Source organism: Larimichthys crocea, chromosome XXIV (genome assembly GCF_000972845.2).
Source record: "Larimichthys crocea isolate SSNF chromosome XXIV, L_crocea_2.0, whole genome shotgun sequence".
Lineage (NCBI taxonomy): Eukaryota > Metazoa > Chordata > Actinopteri > Sciaenidae > Larimichthys > Larimichthys crocea.
In genome coordinates, this window is record NC_040034.1 from 13,596,891 (window position 1) to 13,616,526 (window position 19,636).

At 44.2% G+C, this 19,636-nt stretch overlaps 1 protein-coding gene across 2 annotated transcripts; it reads left to right on the forward strand.

Annotated features, from left to right (window-relative positions):
- The first annotated feature begins 617 nt into the window (after positions 1–617).
- cep170ba (centrosomal protein 170Ba) lies at positions 618–18,757 on the forward strand. 2 transcript variants are annotated; one of them, XM_019275155.2, is made up of 19 exons: positions 618–883; positions 2,017–2,154; positions 3,838–3,927; positions 4,782–4,860; positions 5,445–5,503; positions 6,361–6,514; positions 9,021–9,143; positions 9,829–10,323; positions 10,398–11,302; positions 11,483–11,641; positions 12,079–12,190; positions 12,310–13,938; positions 15,758–16,016; positions 16,265–16,397; positions 16,526–16,660; positions 16,742–16,830; positions 17,231–17,324; positions 17,413–17,464; positions 17,582–18,757. In XM_019275155.2, exons 1-19 carry the CDS (start codon positions 653–655, stop codon positions 17,800–17,802), a joined length of 5,157 nt encoding a protein of 1,718 aa, XP_019130700.2. In that variant the 5' UTR covers positions 618–652; the 3' UTR covers positions 17,803–18,757. The 2 variants fall into 2 exon arrangements, with proteins under 2 accessions (XP_019130700.2, XP_019130702.2); XM_019275157.2 differs by having other exon boundaries at positions 11,483–11,602.
- Positions 18,758–19,636: the final 879 nt, after the last annotated feature.

A 19,636-nucleotide genomic window follows, 5' to 3' on the forward strand; every position in this document is an offset into this window, starting at 1 on the left:
TTAAAAAAATTTACTGGTTGGTGATTCATTTGTTCAACATCAGACGTCAAGTGACGTAGGTACGGAGCACAGAACAAGGGAAGACATGGAGACAGTAGAAAATAGCTTTGAAATAGAGGATGCACCGAGCAGTTTTAAATCACCTGTGTGGCGGCATTTTGGATTTCCTATATACACAAATACAACCGTGGAAATGTAAATATTGCAAGAGACTGCTAACATATAGTGGCAACACGAGCAACATGCAGCAGCATATCAGCCGCCACCACAGTGAGAAGCAAAGTAACATTATGCCACCTCGTGAGCGGAAATTGCACATTACACCAGTTAACACCAGTTTACTTGTGAGATTGTTTCTAAAGAAAGGAGATATTTGTCATGTATTTTGTCGTTTAAGATGACCATGTAAGTTGCACTTATTTATAAGAGAACAAACTGTTTGAGAGTTTATATACATAATTTGTCTGTAGCTCATTTTGATAAAAAAAAAAAATCGTATCGTGACAAAAAAATCGTATCGAGTCGTGAGTTGAGTGTATGGTTACAATCCCTAATGCTAATAACTGTAGGCGTACCCCGCCACCGTGAGTGTTTGTGAGACAGAGTGAGACCTCCTCTGCTCTCCCTCCACCTCCAGGCTCATAAAGCTCTGATGGGACTTGTCAGGCGACGTCACCGTGTCGGCACAGGAGCAGGCGTTGGAGGAGAGTTTCGGCCGGGTGTCATTCCCGAGAGGAAGAAGAGGGTGTGCTCGACATTTACCTGTGCCAGTGTCACACCTGTAGTAGGTCTCGTCGTACACATCGACTATCACCTCTTGTGCTTTGTGCGGGGTCGTTGGACACTGGCTTCACTCGGGAGTACGACGGACAGGACGGTTAAGGTGCGTACGTTGTTTTGGGAGCCGACCGTTGGAAACAGTTTGTTTCCAAACCGGAGGCTCACTGACGTTAGCTCGGTGTCAGCGACTCAAACACACAAACACAACCTTTAGACAACACTAACGCTGTCATTAGAGACATTTAATATGCTGTAATTATTTTTAAAAACACATTTGGTTGCTGATATTTCTTGTGCTGATCATGTTTACGTAGCCAAGGTTACAGGAAGTGAACGTAGCTAACGTTACTCACAGGCGCCGCTCTGCAACAGGAACGTAGCTAACGTTACTCACAGGCGCCGCTCTGCAACAGGTTCGTGTGATTAAACATTAAAATTAAAATAGTTTTTATATCTGCTTTAATTAATTTAATGAGCTGATCTGCATACTGAATGTTCTGTGTTGACTCATTAAAACCTGGCTGACTTTAACCTGGCTGACTCACGACACACACACACACACACACACACACACACACACACACACACACACACACATAAAATGTGGTTATTTTAATTACATTATTTTAACAGTAGCACAGCCCGACCGGTTCTGTTTGGAAAAACAGGTCTAACTTAGGTAAGGTGACAACTTCTCCACTCACTTATCTCCACACTGAAGCATGCTTTATATTTCTATATTTATATATAGGACACCTGACATTGTTCAGGCACACAGGTATTGAATTTTGATCATACCTACCTGAATGCCTCATTCATTCATTCATTCATTCATTCATTCAGCTCTCAGGTTTCTTTGACTGAAATGATCCTCCCTGTCATTTTGTTTTTGTTGGTGCTTCAAATTTAAATTCAAAACAACTTTCCTGGAGCAGCTTTACACGCACACAAACTCAAAAGCGTACAGATAAACGACACAAGGGAGGTAAACGTGGACGTGTCAGTGAATAGTTGATGAATAAAAACTGCAAAGAGGACAAGATAAAAACAATAAAAAGCAGATAAAAACATACACCAACAGTGATAGACTACAGATTGCAGAGGGAACGAATTTTAGAGCTTCGGTTAGTTTTCCAAGCAGGTAACGCCGCCCTGATTTGCAACAGAGAAAATTCACTTTGCAAGTTTTACGTCCAGAAGATGCCAAAATACTTGATGCTTTTCTTTTCCCCCCAGAATGCTAAGAAGATCCTGACTCGCGGCCCCAACATGAGTGTGACGTCATGGTTCCTGGTCAGCAGCTCTGGCACACGCCACCGGTTGCCACGGGAGATGATATTTGTCGGCCGGGACGATTGCGAGCTGATGCTTCAGGTGAGAACACGGCCGATGGAGGAGTGTGTCTGCCCGCTTTCGGGCTTTAGTCCGACACGACAGCTAGTCACGTATATATGTGAAACGCCGGTCGGGAGGCTCATCGTGTGTGTGTGTGGGTGTGTGTGTGTGTGTGTGTGTGTGTGTGTGTGTGTGTGTCGCCCCTGACAGCCTTTCAAACAATGACTTAAAACACAGAGAACGCATTCCACTGTTTTGTTTTTCCATGCAGCGTTTGCCATCAACACATTTCTTTGTGGGTTTGTTGTTGGGGTTTTTGTGTGTGTGTGTAATACTCTCCCTCCCATTTTCTCCTCACTCTGTATTTAGACCAGTGAAAGAGGAATGTTGCCTCAGAAGCAGTTGTGTTTATACTTTCCCAAGTCGCTGCGTTATGCTCAGAAAAGCTGTGCCAACCACAGAGGTCGGTTAGATTGAAAAGTTTCTCATGTCCACATTTAGGCGTCGCCAGATCGAGGTGGGGGAAGAAAAAAAAAAAAAACCTCAGCTTCTCCTCAGCCTGAAATGATGCAGACGTTTCTATCGCTCTGCTTAAGTGCTCATGACTGCTTCCTGACTTGGCGCACAGTCGGTTTCTGCTCTAAATTGTCTCTTTAACTCTTTAATCATCTGATTTTTCTGTTTTGTAGCATTTTTTTCTCCCCCCCTCACCATTCAAACCGCAGTTTGTCTGTAACATGAGAATCCTGTTTGGCATGAAAAGCAGAGATTGAGTGCAAGTGAAGTGAGATCAAGTAGCATAGCTGAAGGGCTCGACTTGAATGTTTGGACTTTCCAAGACAACTGTTGTCTGATCAATGTCTCTATCTCCACAGCCAGTACTTTGACGATATGCCTCCTTCAATAATAATGACTGCATTTGGGGTAGTTATTGTTTCCAAGTGATAGAGCAAACACTTCTCTGTGATTAAAGGGGGCCAAGTGAAGCTAAAGGTCATCGAATAAGGAATGTGGATTTCTTGCTGCTGCGTAGTTAACCGAATCAAGACTGTAAACGGGTTGACTGGCTGCTTGCATGCAGTACAGTCTGTATAATAAGTTATTTGGAATAGGCCCACACAGAGAGTACATCCAGCATCTGTCTGAGTGCTGTTTATCCCAGTTAGTAGGTGATGTGGAAGAGTGTGTGACAGCTCCTGTAAATGGACAGTGGTAATTCTGCGAATGAGTTTGGCAGTCACTGTCAGTCATTGTGATTTTTGTGATGAGGAGGCCCAGAGAGCCTAATGAGCAGAGAAGAGCGTTCAGTCTGAGTCACTTGTACAGTTTGCACATAATTGATGAAAGAATGTTTCGTTGTTGTGAGCACATTTTCTTCTTTTTTTTTCTGGTCAATGGCACGTAGTCGACAATTTGGACAACTTTGAGCTCGAGCTATGCAGGAAGAGTTTAGTAGATGTGGACCAGCTGTTAGTGGAACATTTAAGACCTTTAAAAATCCAGCAGCTCTTAAAACATTTCCCTTTCTGCTCATTCCTGAAGTATTCATAGGTCTTTCTTTTGTCCAAACAACAGTCCAAAACTCAAAAGAGAAATCTGTCATGTGTTTTTTTTGCATGTGACAGAAAAAATCAATCAATCATCAAAGTAGTTCAAGGTTAATTTTCTGTCAGTCAGCTAATAGTTTCGGATCTGTTGACTCTTGCTTTCCTTCTGTTGCAGTCTCGCAGTGTGGACAAACAGCACGCCGTGATCAACTACGACAAAAACACAGACGAGCACATGGTGAAGGACCTGGGCAGCTTGAACGGGGTGAGCGAGTCCATCTCTAGTGTCAGGCTACCTACCTCAGCCCCCTCCGAGTGATAAAAGAGCCAGCCCCTGGGCTCCCTGAAGGCTCCAGTCTCAAGTCCAGAACAATTCCCAGAGCACAAAATACCTCTCTCTGTGTGCCAGAGAGGGGGACGGTTGGTAGAACAGTGGTAATCAGGAGACTGGATTTCCTGCTGGCCTGGACCCCTGTTTTTTTTTTTTTCCCATTCTTTCTATCTCCCTCTGTAGCCTCCCCCTCCCCTTTCTTCACTGCTCTGTTGCCACTTCATTGCACCATTATCCCAGTGAAATCCAGGGTTGAGCAGTGGGAGAAAACTGTTCATTGTTCTCAGAGAGTGTTTCTTTTGGCCGTGGTATCTGCAGCCAAACTAATCAGAGCAGAACGGTAACTGAAGTCCAGCATGGCTCGGCTCAATTATCCACATTTAGTCCGTATAGAATAAGATCTGCCACTTCATTCTCTCCTCTGCACACTTCCAGCATTATCTTTCTTTTACATTCAGCAATTTGATGGCCACGTTCTCACCGGTTGTTAGGGAGACGATGGGGCTAATTGATCAGCAAACTTAAGCAGCGTTGCATGTTTTCACCTCCACCTGGCCATTAAGCATTCTACAAAAGCCAAGACAGCAATTGCATAACAACATAATCTCATCAGAGTTTTAATGTGCTGGTGGATTAACTTTCAGTGGGGGGAAAAGAGCCGTTTGCAAAGCACCTTACAGTGTCCGAGTGCGTGCCACGAGGAATTAGTCTGTCACCTGGGTGTCAACGCGTTTACTTCATTAATGACCAGTGAAAGTGTTCTGATGTTGTTTCTCTCTGTCCCGCAGACATTTGTGAACGACCTAAGAATCCCAGACCAGACGTACATCACCCTCAAGCTCTCTGATGTCATTCGCTTTGGCTATGATATCCTTTTTTTTCTGTATTACTCATTCAAATGTTTGTCACATTTGGCTTTATTTTGTCTGGTTCATGTAATGCAGACTTTCTGTCCTTGTCTGCCCGCGCTGCCTGACAATTTTTTACATTTCATTCATTTTATTTTCCCTCTGTGGTCTTTCGCTCCATCGGCATGTTAATCTCCTCTGGTTTTTCAGTCAGGGGTTTTAGATTATAGTCAACTGTGTACAGAAAATCACTCTGCACCCTTTGACCCCAGCGACAGAGGAGAAAACACTGAATGCTAAAACTTACTTAAGATAACGGGGAGGAAAGCTGTGTAGAGTACAGAGACATTTAAGAATGTCCAGGAACAGTATGTTGCGTGTGATTTTTAGCATGTTTCAAGGAGTGGGTCGCTGAAGATATGAGCTTGTTTGAATTGCAACAGGTCTCTGCCGCTTATCTCTCCCCCTCCTCCTTCTTGCAAGCAGTAGAAGAAGGTGCTTTGTGGTCTTAGGAGACAAAGTGAAAACCAGGCAGAGTGCTAGCTGCAGACTTTTATATATACAAAAATAAAGATATCACTGTGTTCTTAACTCCTCCTGCACATACACATGTATATATCCTTGAGAAGAGTCAACACAAAGTCCCAGAGGAAGCGCTTAAAGTAAGTAATACTGACAGCATGTGCCCAAGGAAAAATCCTTTCCCTGGATACTTCTTGATAAAGACAAAGCACAATCTGTTTTCATTATCGATTTAATCTGTTGATGTTTTTTATTTTTTTCAATTGTTACCTGAAATATTAGAAATGATTACAAACGTGTATCGCAAATTAATAGAGCTCACCTTGATCGCAAACTTTCTTTAAAATCTTTCCTTCTTTATCAGACAGAACATAAAAAAAACACAAGGAACGAACAGTAAAGCACCATAACCAAGAAATCATTTTACTGATAATGCCAGTAGTTGCACAGGTTAATTGAATAATGGATTGGATTTAAACAATATGCAACTTTTCAGTTGATTTTTTTTTTTTTTATTGCCAACGTCCAGTATTTTTGTTTATCTTGAATATTTTCATTGCATTGTTTTTGTGTCTTCCCTGCCCTAGGTCATGTTTACAATTCTTCCATGTGCAGCCTCCAGCCTCACCTTTTTAATAACCAAAATCCAGCTAACTGTTCGCTACACCCACAGCAAATAATAACGCTCCCAAATGTCACAGTTTGAAGGCTCGTTCCATACAAACAATGTGGTGTAGTCATCTAAAGTCACAAAAAGCCGTAGACTTATAATGTATGATGTGTGATTCGGTCTGTAAACATCCATTTCTACCGGAAGAAAAAGTAAAAGAAGTCGTAGAAGTAGTGTCCATTGTCAACAGCTTGAAATTGGATCAACATCTAGCAGAAGTCCCCGGTGGATATTCTTCCTTACACTGTATATGTCTGAGGACAGTTAACATCTGATTGTTGGCAGAAGGTTTCTCACATCCTGCTTCCCTCCTGTCTCTTTGTACAGCATGAGAAGTACACAAGCCAGTTGCAGCTTAGTATAAAAGCCCTGGAGGCCAAGGCGAAGGAAAAACAGCTCCAGAGCTCCGAGAAGAGCAAAGACTCCGTTTCCAATATCAAACTGCAGGACAGGGCTGAGCGAAGAGCCCACTCTCTCACAGGTAAACCACTCCCAGCCCACATACAGTTCATCATAGCAGATATTAGCAGGAAGGCGGCAGGATTTATGATAACAGAAACAGGTCAATTGTTCTTGCTTGGGAGGAACTGTTCTGACTGAAGTGGATTTGAATACCGTGTTCACACACACGAGGAAGAGGAAGTCTTTCTGTCTCCATAACAAAACAGTCGTGGCTTCTTTTATTAAGAGCTTCCCTGGTGTGAGGTTAGGCTGCCATGTGAGCTGAGAGACTGAGGCTACGATCCTACAGTATGGTGTCTGTAAAGAAATTGATCTTGACATCCCGGAGTTGGCAGAACAAGTCTACATGAGTAAGAGCTTGCTCGACAAGCTGAGGGGTGAAGAGTTAAGGACAAGCAGTCTTATCTCTGTCGGCCACGCCTGACTGCTGACAAGAGGTGGGCTGCTGCCAAACACGCTGATGATGGTTCAACACGTGTCGTAGAAGAATTAAAGAATTAGAGAGATGTCTTTTTTTTTTTTTTTTTTTTTTGGTGCCAAGTTGGCATTTTGGTCCATGAGGCCGGGGGAGGATTTGTCACTGGCTATATTTCCAGTCGCTGTCAGCTCTCTCTGCCTTGAGCTGCACTGAGTAAATCCTGTTGCACCAGTAAAGGTAGCAGCGAAACAGTGAAAGAATTGTCAGTTCACGAGAAGCACTTTGTGAATGAAGCTCATTCACACTGACAAAACCTATTCCATCTGTTGTTGATTTAGCAATTTTCGTGCTTTCTGCTCCATAATCGGCCCTGCGAGCTTAGAGGGAAAAACTACAACTGCTGCTTAAAATAGCACTTTTCCAGTACAAGGCTCAGAGTGCCTTACAAATAAGTCATTGAACCGCCGAACTTTAGACAACATTTAGTGAGTCTCGTCTCCTGACACGGATGGGAGTGCAGTTGTATCTCCTGTAGCTGTAAGCTTACCACAGTAAACCTGTGACTGCACTCTTTGTTGAACATGCTCACTGAAGCTGTGTTTACTAGAGGCCGTGCAGTTACTGCCGACAGTGTGACAGCAGCCTCGCCCCGTGCTGTGACCCAGTCCACCAATGAGATAACTAAACTAGTGCATGCTATCTCGCTACATGTACAGTCACGTGTAAGAATAAAGCTGCATTTTGTTACAGACTCAGACAAATGTATTTGCTTTGGCTGAATTAGTTTGAGGCCTTGATATCATGTATGTTTTTCAGATTGTGTACAGTTCTGTCACTTACAGAGTGCTGTGAGAGCTGTGTATCAGTTTTTTTCCTGTGTGCTCTTGCTTGTTTTCCCCTGCAGCTGTACAGGATGTGGAGTGTGTCCAATTCTCCAGCTGTCTGCAGGGCAGGACACTTCACTTGTACAGTCTGTGACTCACAGGCCTACTTTACTCTGCCAGGGCCCATGGCGATTTAGTATTTTCTAAAGGAGCATGACATGGATAGTTCACATGTTTTCTGATACAGTACACATCAATACTACATGATTTTAAAATGCCATAATGCTTAGGCTCATTTCTAACAGCTCGCTTTCATTATTTACTACTCGCTCCCTACTGCTGTCCAAGTTTCCTTACTAAGATGATCCAAAAAATGAACTAGTCTAGACAAGTCCTCCAAAAGAAAAAAGTTTAATTTGGCTGAAAACTTTTCACAAAGCCACATTTTCAGGACTGTGCTCAGTCCACTTCAGTTGTGACACTCACTCGTGTTTTCTCTAGCTAAAATGGGAGGATTGGCTAAGGGGAAAGGAATTAGTAACATGCCCCTCTGTTTCTCCCGTCACCATGTTGATGTCTTATTGTGCGTGTCCCAGGCAACAGTGGCGAAGTGCTGTCGATGCTTAGGATTGTGAAGCCTCCGCATTAAAATCCAGAGAGCTGGTGTCGCCTATGTATCAGGCTGACAAGCGGCATCTAGATGATCTGATTAGTGGCATATAGACTGGTTGGCACATCATGTGTGGACTGGCACATCAGCGGCTAAACACCCCAGTTCAGAAGCAGCATGACGGGAATAACCTTCATTCCATGTGTTGCACCTGTATACAGACGTCATTGTGCAAACAATGAGTGTCAGTGTCTACACGAAGCCTCACTTCAGATACAGTTCTTATTCTATATCCTGTATTGTATATTCTTCTTCTTTGAAGATTAAGCTTTGTCTCGTTTCACACGGGAAGGATTATGTTTTGGTGGCTTGCGTGTTACAGTTTGACTCTCACTACTCTCTCACTGTCATGGGAATTTGTTGGAATTGTAAAAAAAGCCCAAAGGCTAAGGGTATTGTAACACTGTGTCTTTCTGAGCTCCAGTGTTGTGAAACGTTTTTGTTGTTGCAAGTCAAAACACAGACACAACATCGTGTTATCGTGTGACCAGAATAAACTTTTTGACGTTATAAATAAAGAGGCTTTATAAAATCACATCTTTGTTTGACTCTTTCTTTTTTCCTCCATGTGCCTAATGGTGTGTGTTTGTCTGTGTTTGCGTGTCTCTGTTAGCTGCCACAGATTCTCCGATATCCAAGCCCACTCCTCTCTACGGCCAACCGTCCTGGTGGGGGGAGGATGAGGATCCAGCCAACAAAATGCAGAACAGAGGTGGAAAATCACCAGAGTCTCCAGGTCAGTGTCTTTATATTTTACTAATGTAAGAAGTGTGTTTAAATCTTTAAAACAAAATGTATTTGTGTGCTGTAATTGTATTACATCTCCCCACATCAAGTTATTAGACCCTAATTTGTAATGACATGTTTTTCTGTGCCACTGCTATCTGATGCCCTTTGTGGGTCACTGAGAGATGGATGGTGTTGAGCCCAAGGCAGGTCTCTGGCCGCCATTTGTGAACTGTTAGCCAGGCCATACCATGCCAAGCCATTGGGCACTGCCTGTCTGCCTCGTGATGGATTATGACCCTCAAAGCTGCTGGAGGGGGGGAGGAAGGGTGATTGTTTGCCTCATGCTGCCTGGGCTGAAACAGATTATTCCCGCTCAGCTACCCTCCACTGGACTCTGAGCTCCCAAAGTGATATTTGGCCACATCCAACTGGCACCCAAAGACCAACTGGCGGATTTGTTTTCTCAGTCTAACAGCTGGAATCTTTGTTGGTCTCAGTTTCAGGGATTGTGCGACTGACATCCCAATCATCTCAATCTGTTTCCTTAACTGTGTGTGCCTCTGATGTTTGTCAAAGACAATGATATTCTTTCTACACAGTCATTTCATTACTACGTATGTGACGGTACGTAAAGCTGTCACTAATGTTTGCTGTGTATCTGTGCTATCCTCTCACCACCTCATTGCTAACAGAGCCTGCTAAAGATGTATCCAGGTATGAGGTCAACGGTTCTCTGTCCGACAGTCAGGCCAAGTCCATCTTCTCTTACCGCCGTGAGCCCAGCTACTTTGAAATCCCAACAAAGGAATCCCAGCCACGACCTGCCAAGAAACCTGAGTCGCAGGTTCACGAGGTTCCCACAAAGGACACTCCAGATCCCACTCAGCGTGTCTCCTCCACCTCCACTCCTCCCGTGGTCCAAAGCCACGCCTCCTTCACCATCGAGTTTGATGAATGCACGCCAGGTAAAATGAAGATCAAGGACCACGTGACCAAGTTTTCTTTCCGCCAGCAGCGCAAGCTGCCTTCAACAGAGGCTGTCACCACACCCACTGAGGTGATGTCGGCACAAAACAAAGTTGCTGATTGGCTGGTCCAAAGCAATGCAAGCATGATGAGGAGGAGGTCACGCACTGAAGAAATGTATAGCACACACAGTGACCCATCACATCTGAAGATCACCAAGGGTGAGTCACTTATACAAAAGCTTTGATCTCAATAATGTGCCAGTTCTTAAGCTAACTTGCCTTTTCATCCTCAGCAAACCACAGTGAAGACAGCAATCATGGTAGTTTGGGGCATCCTGTAACCAATGGAAATGAGTGCCGGGCATCTCCACAACCCCTCAGAGCCTCCCCACCACAGCGCTTTGCATCTCCTGACTCTGAGGAGCCAATGTCTTACTCTCCACCAGAGTCTCAGTCCTTGTCCAGTCTTGGCAAGACTGAGCCTCACCAGGCCTTTGTAATTGAATTCTTTGATGATAACTCAAGAAAAAAGCGCTCCCAGTCCTTCACCAATAACACTTCCCCACCTGAGCCCTCAGGCCTCAGGGTCCAACTAGAGAAGACAAGGAAAAGCACAAGCCCCACTGGGGAGAGACAAGTCCCGTCTCCTGCCTGCTCCACTCCCCCGACCCAACGATATACCGTCCCTCTAAAGAGCTCTGCCTCTACAGGTCCCCAAAGAGCTGGCTCTCTACGAAGGGAGAAGACAGAGGACCGGATCAGCACTGGCTTTTCCTCTCGCTCTACATCTTCACCTGTGTCTATAAAGCCCTTCAACAGTGTGGGCCGGAGATCCAAACTCGCCAAGGAATTTACTGCTGAATTCCTCAAACAAGCGAAGCAGTCTTCTTCTGCCAGCTTGGAAAAAAATACATGTAGTTCCCCAACAGCAGCTAAAACACAGACTATGGTCGTATCCCCGACAAGTCCGCCTCCATCCAATGCTCCCTACCAGCCACAAACGTCCTCTCCAATCCACCAGCCTGTTCCCCTCAAGGCACCTGTGATGCCGCCGGTGTCTCGGAGTGTGGAAGTCAAGAGCGTCAATGTCGGCCCCAAAAACGAAGAGGAGGACACTCTGAGCGACGCAGGAACCTACACCATCGAAACAGATATTCAAGATAGGGAGTTAGAAGAAGCACGCAGCAAGATTGACCAGGCAAGTTTTTTTGTAATTAAATTTATATACAAATTCTAGATACCATAAGGCGAAATAAGTCAGCTTTGCAATTAACCAGTGTCTCTTGGGAGAAAGTTGAACTCAGAATGAGTCAAAGACACTCTCTGTCCCACTTTCTCCTCTTACACTTATCCACTTGCACTGCTCTGTTCCTGACAGGTGTTTGGCGTTTTTGTGAGCCCAGAGCGAACCAACGAGAGTGAAGCAGAAACCTCATCAGCATTTAGACCTGATATTGTTCAGAGCAGGGAGCAGCATAGGCAGAATAGCTGTGGGGAGGTGAGGCCAGCCCCAGAACAGGGACATAGTCTGGTAAAGGTAAACTTTCCTGTTCGGGGTGGCATTAGTGGTTGGATGAAATAATCAAGAATATTATCGCCAATTCTAAAGTCAATAAATTAATATGCTGGGTCAGTGAAACACACAAATCAGTATGGGTTGCTGTCTTGATTTGCCTTCTTTGGGTTTCTTTTCTTTTCTTTCTCTTGATTTCTAGATTTACCTAATCTTTCCTCACAGGTTCTGGGTTCTTCATCATTTGGGTTTTCTCTCTAACCAAATATAATGGAAAAATATACAGTCGTACTACATACTCACTCATGAAATGGATTGATATGTGATATCTTGTGGTGTTTGTCCTACTGAAGGTGTTTCCAGCTAAGGAAATCAGATTTTTTTTTAAAATATAACAACTAGACTAATCATCTATTTTAAAGACATTGAGTAAGTTGTATGTTTTCTGTGCTGTGTTTCAGGGGGCTCCTAAGTGGATGTCTTGCTGGGCAAGCTTGGCAGACAGCTACACAGAATCTGGCCCGTCGTCTGGCCTCTTTGACATTCCTTCCCAGATGGAGCTGTCGGGAGGGGGTAAGCCACCTGACGAGACATGAGTCTATTTGAAATGATAATGAGACGCCCTGATGAATATGAATGATATTCAGTTTCGGCATGTGTGCTTAATATGCATTAAAACTGTTTCCCTTCAGCGCGAGGCACAGTCGCCGTCAAGGCCACGCCCAGCCGGAACCACGACAGCACCGAATCTGATGGATCAAGAGCTCGGCGCATCCTACCACAGGTACCGCTAGGGGAGAAGAGTGACATTCCAACTCCCGGCATTTATGTTCATCGTGACCTGCATTCAACGTTTGACGCAGAGGAGAGTAGCTCGGTGGGACCCCGGCCTCAGGATGGCCTTCACAGGTTATCAGTGCAGGACGACGTAGAGCCTGACAGCCTGAGTGACGCCAGCAAATCGGATGACGGTTCCATCATAGAGCAAAATAGGAAACCACTGTCAGACTCAGAAGAGAAGAAAAATGAGGGCAAACACAGACTGCCATTCAAGTCTACGTCATTCTACATCGGGTCAGAGGAGGATGCGTCCAAACTTGAACACGGAGACTCAAAATCCAGCTCTCCTAAAGCCGAAAGAAAACCCACAACCAAAACTTTCTCAACAGCCACCCTGACCAAACCGAAAAGTAACCAGGACTCTGGAATAGTCAAACCCAGTTCGTCTGCTCCTGTTCTGGGCCAGGGGAGACAGAGTCCAGAGTCCAGAGAGAGCTCTTCATTAATCAGACAAGAGAGCTTCACCAAGGAGCGACCTAGCAATGCCAGATTGCCCAACATCTCTAGCCAGCATGTTCAGAGAGACATAGACCCCGAATCATTTCAGGGAGTCGGCAGTCAGGACACTCATTCTTACCTCAAAGAGACGGAGGATGTTCTGGCTGTTCTAGAGGCCAAACTCCAAGCAGCACAACCAGAAATAAAACCGTCTCCAATAGTGGACTCTCTTTCTGGGGAGTCTGATGTAGATACCTCCAGTACTGTCAGCCAACATAGTAGCAAGACCAGGCCCAACGCACTGACTAAAAAACCCTCTTTTAGTGGCCTTCATAGGGAAAGGTCTTCAGCTAGTATAGCTAGTCAGCACTCGGTTCACCTGTCAGGTAAATCAGAAAAGTGGCGCTCTCAGGGAGCGGACAGTAAGACTGAGCCTGTCAGGAGGCCGGTTGGACTGAGACGTAGTGTTGGGAAACGTGGCTCCACAGACCTAAGTGATGATCCTCAAAGTTTGCCTTACTCTGATCAGGAGTCAAACAACCACCGAACCTCCAAAAAATACACAGTGCCCCTTCAGAAAGAGGATGGTAAGGCCTCCAGAGTGTCCCAGGCCTTGGGTCGTGCCAATAGCTTATCAGCTCCAAGACCCACCAGAGCGTCCATGCTCCGCCGGGCTCGTCTAGGAGAAGCTTCAGACAACGAGGGCACGGAGACAGACAGGCTGGCCCAGGAGGCCAGCAGTGCCCCAACTAAGCAACCCCAGGAAACCAAGAAACTCTCCAGGCTGGATATGCTGGCGATGCCTCGCAAGCGGACGAGCTCGTTCAACACGCCCAGCGACACTGAGGCCTCCTCCACTCCGCAGTGGACGGGCAGGAGCGCCGGATTTTCTAACCGCAGCACAGAGTCCGGCAGCAGCTCCGTTCGAAAGGCCTCTGTTCCGGGGCAGAAGCCTGTAGAAAGGCCACAGAAGGCAGCGCTCAGCAAGACACCAGTCACTCGTGCACGTTCAAGCAGTGCCAAATATGCCAGCAGCACGGCAAGTGAGTATAATACCTAACACTCTGTTTCAATGAGTGTAAAACATTTTGACTGATAAAATACATTTTTATTAAAAAAAAAATGTGCCTTGATTGGTTTCAAAGAGGTAGAAAAACTAAGTTTGTTTGGGTTTACCCCTCATTACACCCCGATTACAAGGTCTATCAATCAACCACAGTGGTGAATTGGTTTGATACATTTATAGCACTTAGTTTAAATACTGTATGTTTCAGGAAATAACACCTGGGTTCTATAAATGCAGTTTATTTTTCTCATCAAATGTAGTTTGGGGACTTTCACTTACATCAATCACACTAACATTCAGGGGCCGTGCAACGACCAGCACAAGCAGAACCCTGACGTTCAAATTCACCTCGCCCATCTGTGTGACTATTTTCATTCGCCTTTTTTAATTAATCATTCTCCAATCAATAGATAGATATGTTTAAGTCAGCATCAAAACTACTGGGTGATTTGTTCTTTGGGTGTCCACAGCTGCTTTACACTGTAGATATGAAAATCTTCTCCTGAAGTTCATTTAATCCCTGCAGCCATCTGAAGGTAGCAGGACACGTGTATGTTGATGCATCCGCAGCCTCTGATTGTGCACCATCAGGGAACAGTGGCATTACGCACTGTCCACCTTTTTATTAAATGACACACAAATGACACCGGGCTGCTACAAAATTACCTCCGCACATATAGGACAGGTCTGTTGTAACTCTGTTTTCTGCCAGTTTACGTGAGACACGTCATATCACCTGAGCTCATTTAATCCTGTGCGTCACAGCCGCCTGTCCAACATTATTTTTAACTCTTCATTTTTTTTTTATTCTTGAAATGCATCCGAAAGCAAACGCTGCTCTGTCACATAAGACCTGATGTAACCACTTGCAACCTGAAACACTGCAGAATTATAAAAATAGTGCTGCTGATTTTGTTATTGTTTTATTTTCACCATCATTGTACTAATCAGCTGCTGAACAAGCACCGATTCACAATAGCTATGACCATGTACGCACAGGCACCGTGTGTAGATGCATTCAAAAGTGACGTTTTTGTTGCTGATGAACCAAACGACAAAGCGAGCCACACATCTGGCTGCAGATTTGTGCTGATGTCACATCATGCCACTCTGCACAATCCAGACAGCAACGCAATTGCTCCTTGAAGCTTCATGCGTCACTGTGATCGGCTCAGCTGTTTTGAGACCATCGATGTGATCGGCTAAGAGTGTTTTATTAATCACCACACCTCATCCTCAGGCAGCCCTTTTACACTTTAAGCTGCTGCGCATAGTCGAACCAAAATGGCACGTGTGCCTGGAGACGCCGACTCAGTCCGTGCGCCCACGACACTGCTTTGTGTTCGTTTTTTTTAGATAAAATCAGATTTTCCTTCTTCTGCACAGTGTTCTCATGAAGGTTCTGGTAATTTATGAAGAGTCTGTGGCCACGATGAAGATGACCATACTAACCATGTACGAAATGCTTTATGCTACACAACAGGGTCTTTTCCACATGGTATTGGTTAGCTCCTGCACTGTGGAAGTAGAGTACTCATTTCAATTTGTAAATGATTTTGAACATGATAAATAAAACCTGATCGATCTTTCTGATGAAGTTTAGATATAGAAATGAGTTCTTCCACAGCAACTTTTCTGTCTCTTGTTCTGGGGAGGATTTTGGTGATCTAATAGAGTTTTTTGGTGGGGTTTTTCTCGCCTGTATTCTTTCATGGCATCTCTTTTTCTCTCTCCTGCTTTCCCGACTACTCCTCTATCCTCATCCTCCGTAACTCAAACCAATTCACGACGCCAAGGCTCCAGGAGGCGACAGAAAGGCTCTGACTATACCTCTACCTCAGATGAGGAGTACGACTCAAATCAGAGCACTCCTAAACACAAACGCTCCCAACCTTCCTCAGCTTCCCATAGCCCACGTAATCAGTACAGGCCTCGGCCTCAGCCTCAGCCGGTGGTCGCCTTGCGTCCTAAAGCCCGCAGCAGAGATTCTGAGGACGAGAAGCATGAGGGAGACACCCTTCACAACTGGTCCAACCACAGTGCTGAGATTGCACGGTAAGGAAAATCACAAACTGAGTTTATTTTTTTCTGGTGTAGATAAATTTAATATAATTTCCAAAGTATAAATGAGGCCAAGGCTGATGACTATAGATCCGATACTGTATTAAATTAGTAATTCGAGTGCCTAATCCTGATTTACAGTAAACTACAGCAATGGCACACATTCTTACCTGTACACTGTTTCTAGTTTCCTGAACAAAGGACTTCAGCCATCTTCCTAACATGTGTTCCCTCCCTGTTAGGTTGAGTCAGGACCTGGCTAAAGACCTCGCTATCTTGGCCAGAGAGATCCACGACGTGGCAGGAGATGGTGAGCTACAAAACCCCGGAGTGGACGGCAGTGCACCCGGCTCCACAGTGACCACTCACGAACAGGTACATCAAACATTAATGCAATTTACATTTGACCAGCTGACTAAAGCTGATTATTCTCTCTATTTGTCCTTTTGCATCCACCTCTCTGTCTTATGCCGTAACACTAACTTCTAAAGTCTGTGTTGCAGCTGGTTCATCATATTCCGGAGGCTGGATTAAACTACCAGAGAGTCCCACCAGGTTCTGCATCTGCACGGGAGCCTGACCAGAGCTCCAGTGACCATGAACCGACCTACAGGCAGCAAACTCGGAGCAGAGACGAGGTCTGAAACTGCTTCACCCTTTTTCCTTTTATTTTACCTCTACTGCGATCATGATCAAATCTGTTGTTTTTTTGTCTCCAGGTCATGGTGGACAATCTGATGCTGAATCCTGTGTCTCAGATCATCGTGGCCATCAAAGAAAACACTGAGCAGCTCTCTGACAAAATTAAGTAAGATCTGAAGAAAACACAAATCACACAGTTGCATAAACACCCTTTATTCCCACGCCTAATCTCGGTTTGATGAAAAACTTTATTGATTCTGTCTGCCGACGAGACTGCACTGAGCCTGTAATCCTATTAAACTAGTGAGGCTGAGTGAGTCAGCAAACAGACCGACAATATGGGACTGCGGCATAATCTTCTCCATAGATTAGATGCAGATAAAATTGTGTGTTTAAAGTTTCTACTGTGAGATGTGGGAACAGTTTGTTCTCGTTTCAAACTGTTTAATCGAAAAAAGATAACTCAATTCAAGGCCTCTGTTACAGCCTAAATCAGTCCTACAAAATGTGGATTAAACAGTGTGAATCACACTTTCTAACCACTGAATTTGGCATTATGCACTTAGGGTATTGTTCCAGGACAGGATGGATATCTGGCAAGATATCGAAGCCAAGGTTAATTCTGACAATGATGTTCCTGTTGTGAAAACCTCCAACAAGGTTGGTGACTTAAGTTTGCCAGTTTTCAAGTTAAATGCCTGTCATGTCCAACGTGTTAATGTTGGTTGTTTTATTACCTGTATTTCAGGAAATCACGTCTATCTTGAAAGAACTCAGGAGAGTTCAACGACAACTTGAGGGTGAGTGAACTGGATCCTTTATATAAATACAAATCAATATCATAAATCTTCGGAATACATTTGTATTGAAAACCCAAATAATCAGGTAAAAGCTACATTTTCTATTTTTCCTCCCAGTCATCAACACAGTCATGGAGCCTGGAGGGCAGCCTGAAGGATCCAAGGCCTCAGCCTCAGCCGTCTCCTCAGCTGGCATTCGGCCCTCGAGACCTCCCACCTCACGAGACTTTAGGACAGTCCACTCTGCCTCCACGCGTGGCGGTGGACCGAGGCCCGGCGGGAGCATCAGGAGAGCAGCCATGACACCAGACGATCTCAGAGAGGGACATTTGGTCTGAGATGTGACGTACAGGCTCCACGAGTGCTGAACGTCTTCTATAAAGCCACAAACCCAGGTGTCACGCCACAGTGCGCCCAATGAAACCATTAAAGGAGGAACTGATAAACAGAACTGTAGCCTCCTGCACACCTAAACATACACACTACCGCACCATGAACACTACACAGCTACACAGTGAAGCCTGCACTAAATGCCCTTAAAATACACTCAGTCTGAGGCCTACATACGAGGCTGATTTATGGAAGTACCAAAATATTTCTATGAATCGTGCCTTCTCCTCTGACAGGTATCCAAACTTTACTTGATTCTCTGTGTGTCAAGAGGTCGACCTCTTTATTTGCCAATGATATGATCGAAATTGCTGATTTTTAAAAGCTCATTGTAATTACTTGGTTTATATGAAAACCAGCCTGAGCGTAAAACTCTCAGGGAAATCTTCTAATGAATGAGAATTGTAAGTTTAGTGACAAATCACATTTTTCGAGGAAATACTACATTTGTTTTTGTTTTGGGTAGAAAGAACTGCAGTACCAGCAGAGCTTCATGTTTTGTGTTCAGTAGTACTCACTGCATTTCCTTTATATGTATATATTTTCCATGTTTTGTGGACCAGATTTATCGAAGAATGTAAGAAGTATTTATTGGGGGGTCTTTTGTGAGACACTGTAACCAAGACAACATGACTTTGGGAGAGTTAATAGATTCTAGTGCCAGACCAATTAATGTTATTTTACACAGTTGCTACCAGCTAAGTCTCTTTTGTATTTATTCTGGATCACAGTGAAGTAACTCCAGGCCCTCCTCAGTTCGTTGGACACTACATTTTGCCCCAAGTGGAGATGAAAATCCTTTAGGAATGTGTGGTCCGACTGGTAGTAGAGGCTCAGCCTGTAGTTTAAGTCACCTGGCAACCACAATCTCAAGTGACAATAAAGCAAGAGTTTTCAAGCATATCTTTGCACCCTCTGAGAAGTTTTTATTTATTGCGGTTGGAGGCTTGAAACTTGTGTCTAGTTTAATGTCTGAAGAGCTCTGTTAGCTCTGAGGTTTTGGCCAAAGACAGTCCTAAAAAGACTGACTCATGACATTATAGTTACATTTCCATAATGGTTAAGAGCTATCTTTGTGGTAAGGTTTAAATTTCCTCAATCTCTAGGGTCACATCTGATCCTCACATGATAGGAGAAGTGACGTAATTTCATGTTAATGGTATGCAACTGTAAATCTTAATCTTTAAAAATTACTTTGTGACATTCTTTATGTAAAGATCTACAGATATCTGTAGATATATCTACAGATCTTACAAATTACCTCTCAATCTTGTCTTTTGCACTAATGTAGTACAACATTATCTCCTTGACCCGACATGCTGCAAAATGAAAGTTTTTTTTTTTCCCCTGTGAAACTTTGTAAAGCTCTTTGTTGGTTGAATCAGGAACAAAAGCAACAAAGCACACCAGCAAGCTTCCCCTCTTCCCAGTCCAGATTGTACATGTGATTATAACTGGGAAGTACCTATAAGTGCCACAGACCTGCGTGGGATGATGTTTTAGTGGTTGTTTACAAACTCTAGCAAAAATGAAATGTTTGTCCTTTTGACTCCTCTCTGCTGCTGCTATTCTTCTTCTGTGGGATAGTATTCCCCCGTCGCTTTACTCCAAGGTTTGACAGCTGAAATGTAATACTTGTTTGTTTTTTATATATGTATATATTTTCAACTCCTTTCCTTTCACCCACAATGATTTGGATGTAATTGTGCTGTATCGATGGCTGGTATTTATGTCATTTGTGTCATTTGATAGCTGATGATTTCAGTTTTTTTCAAATAAATT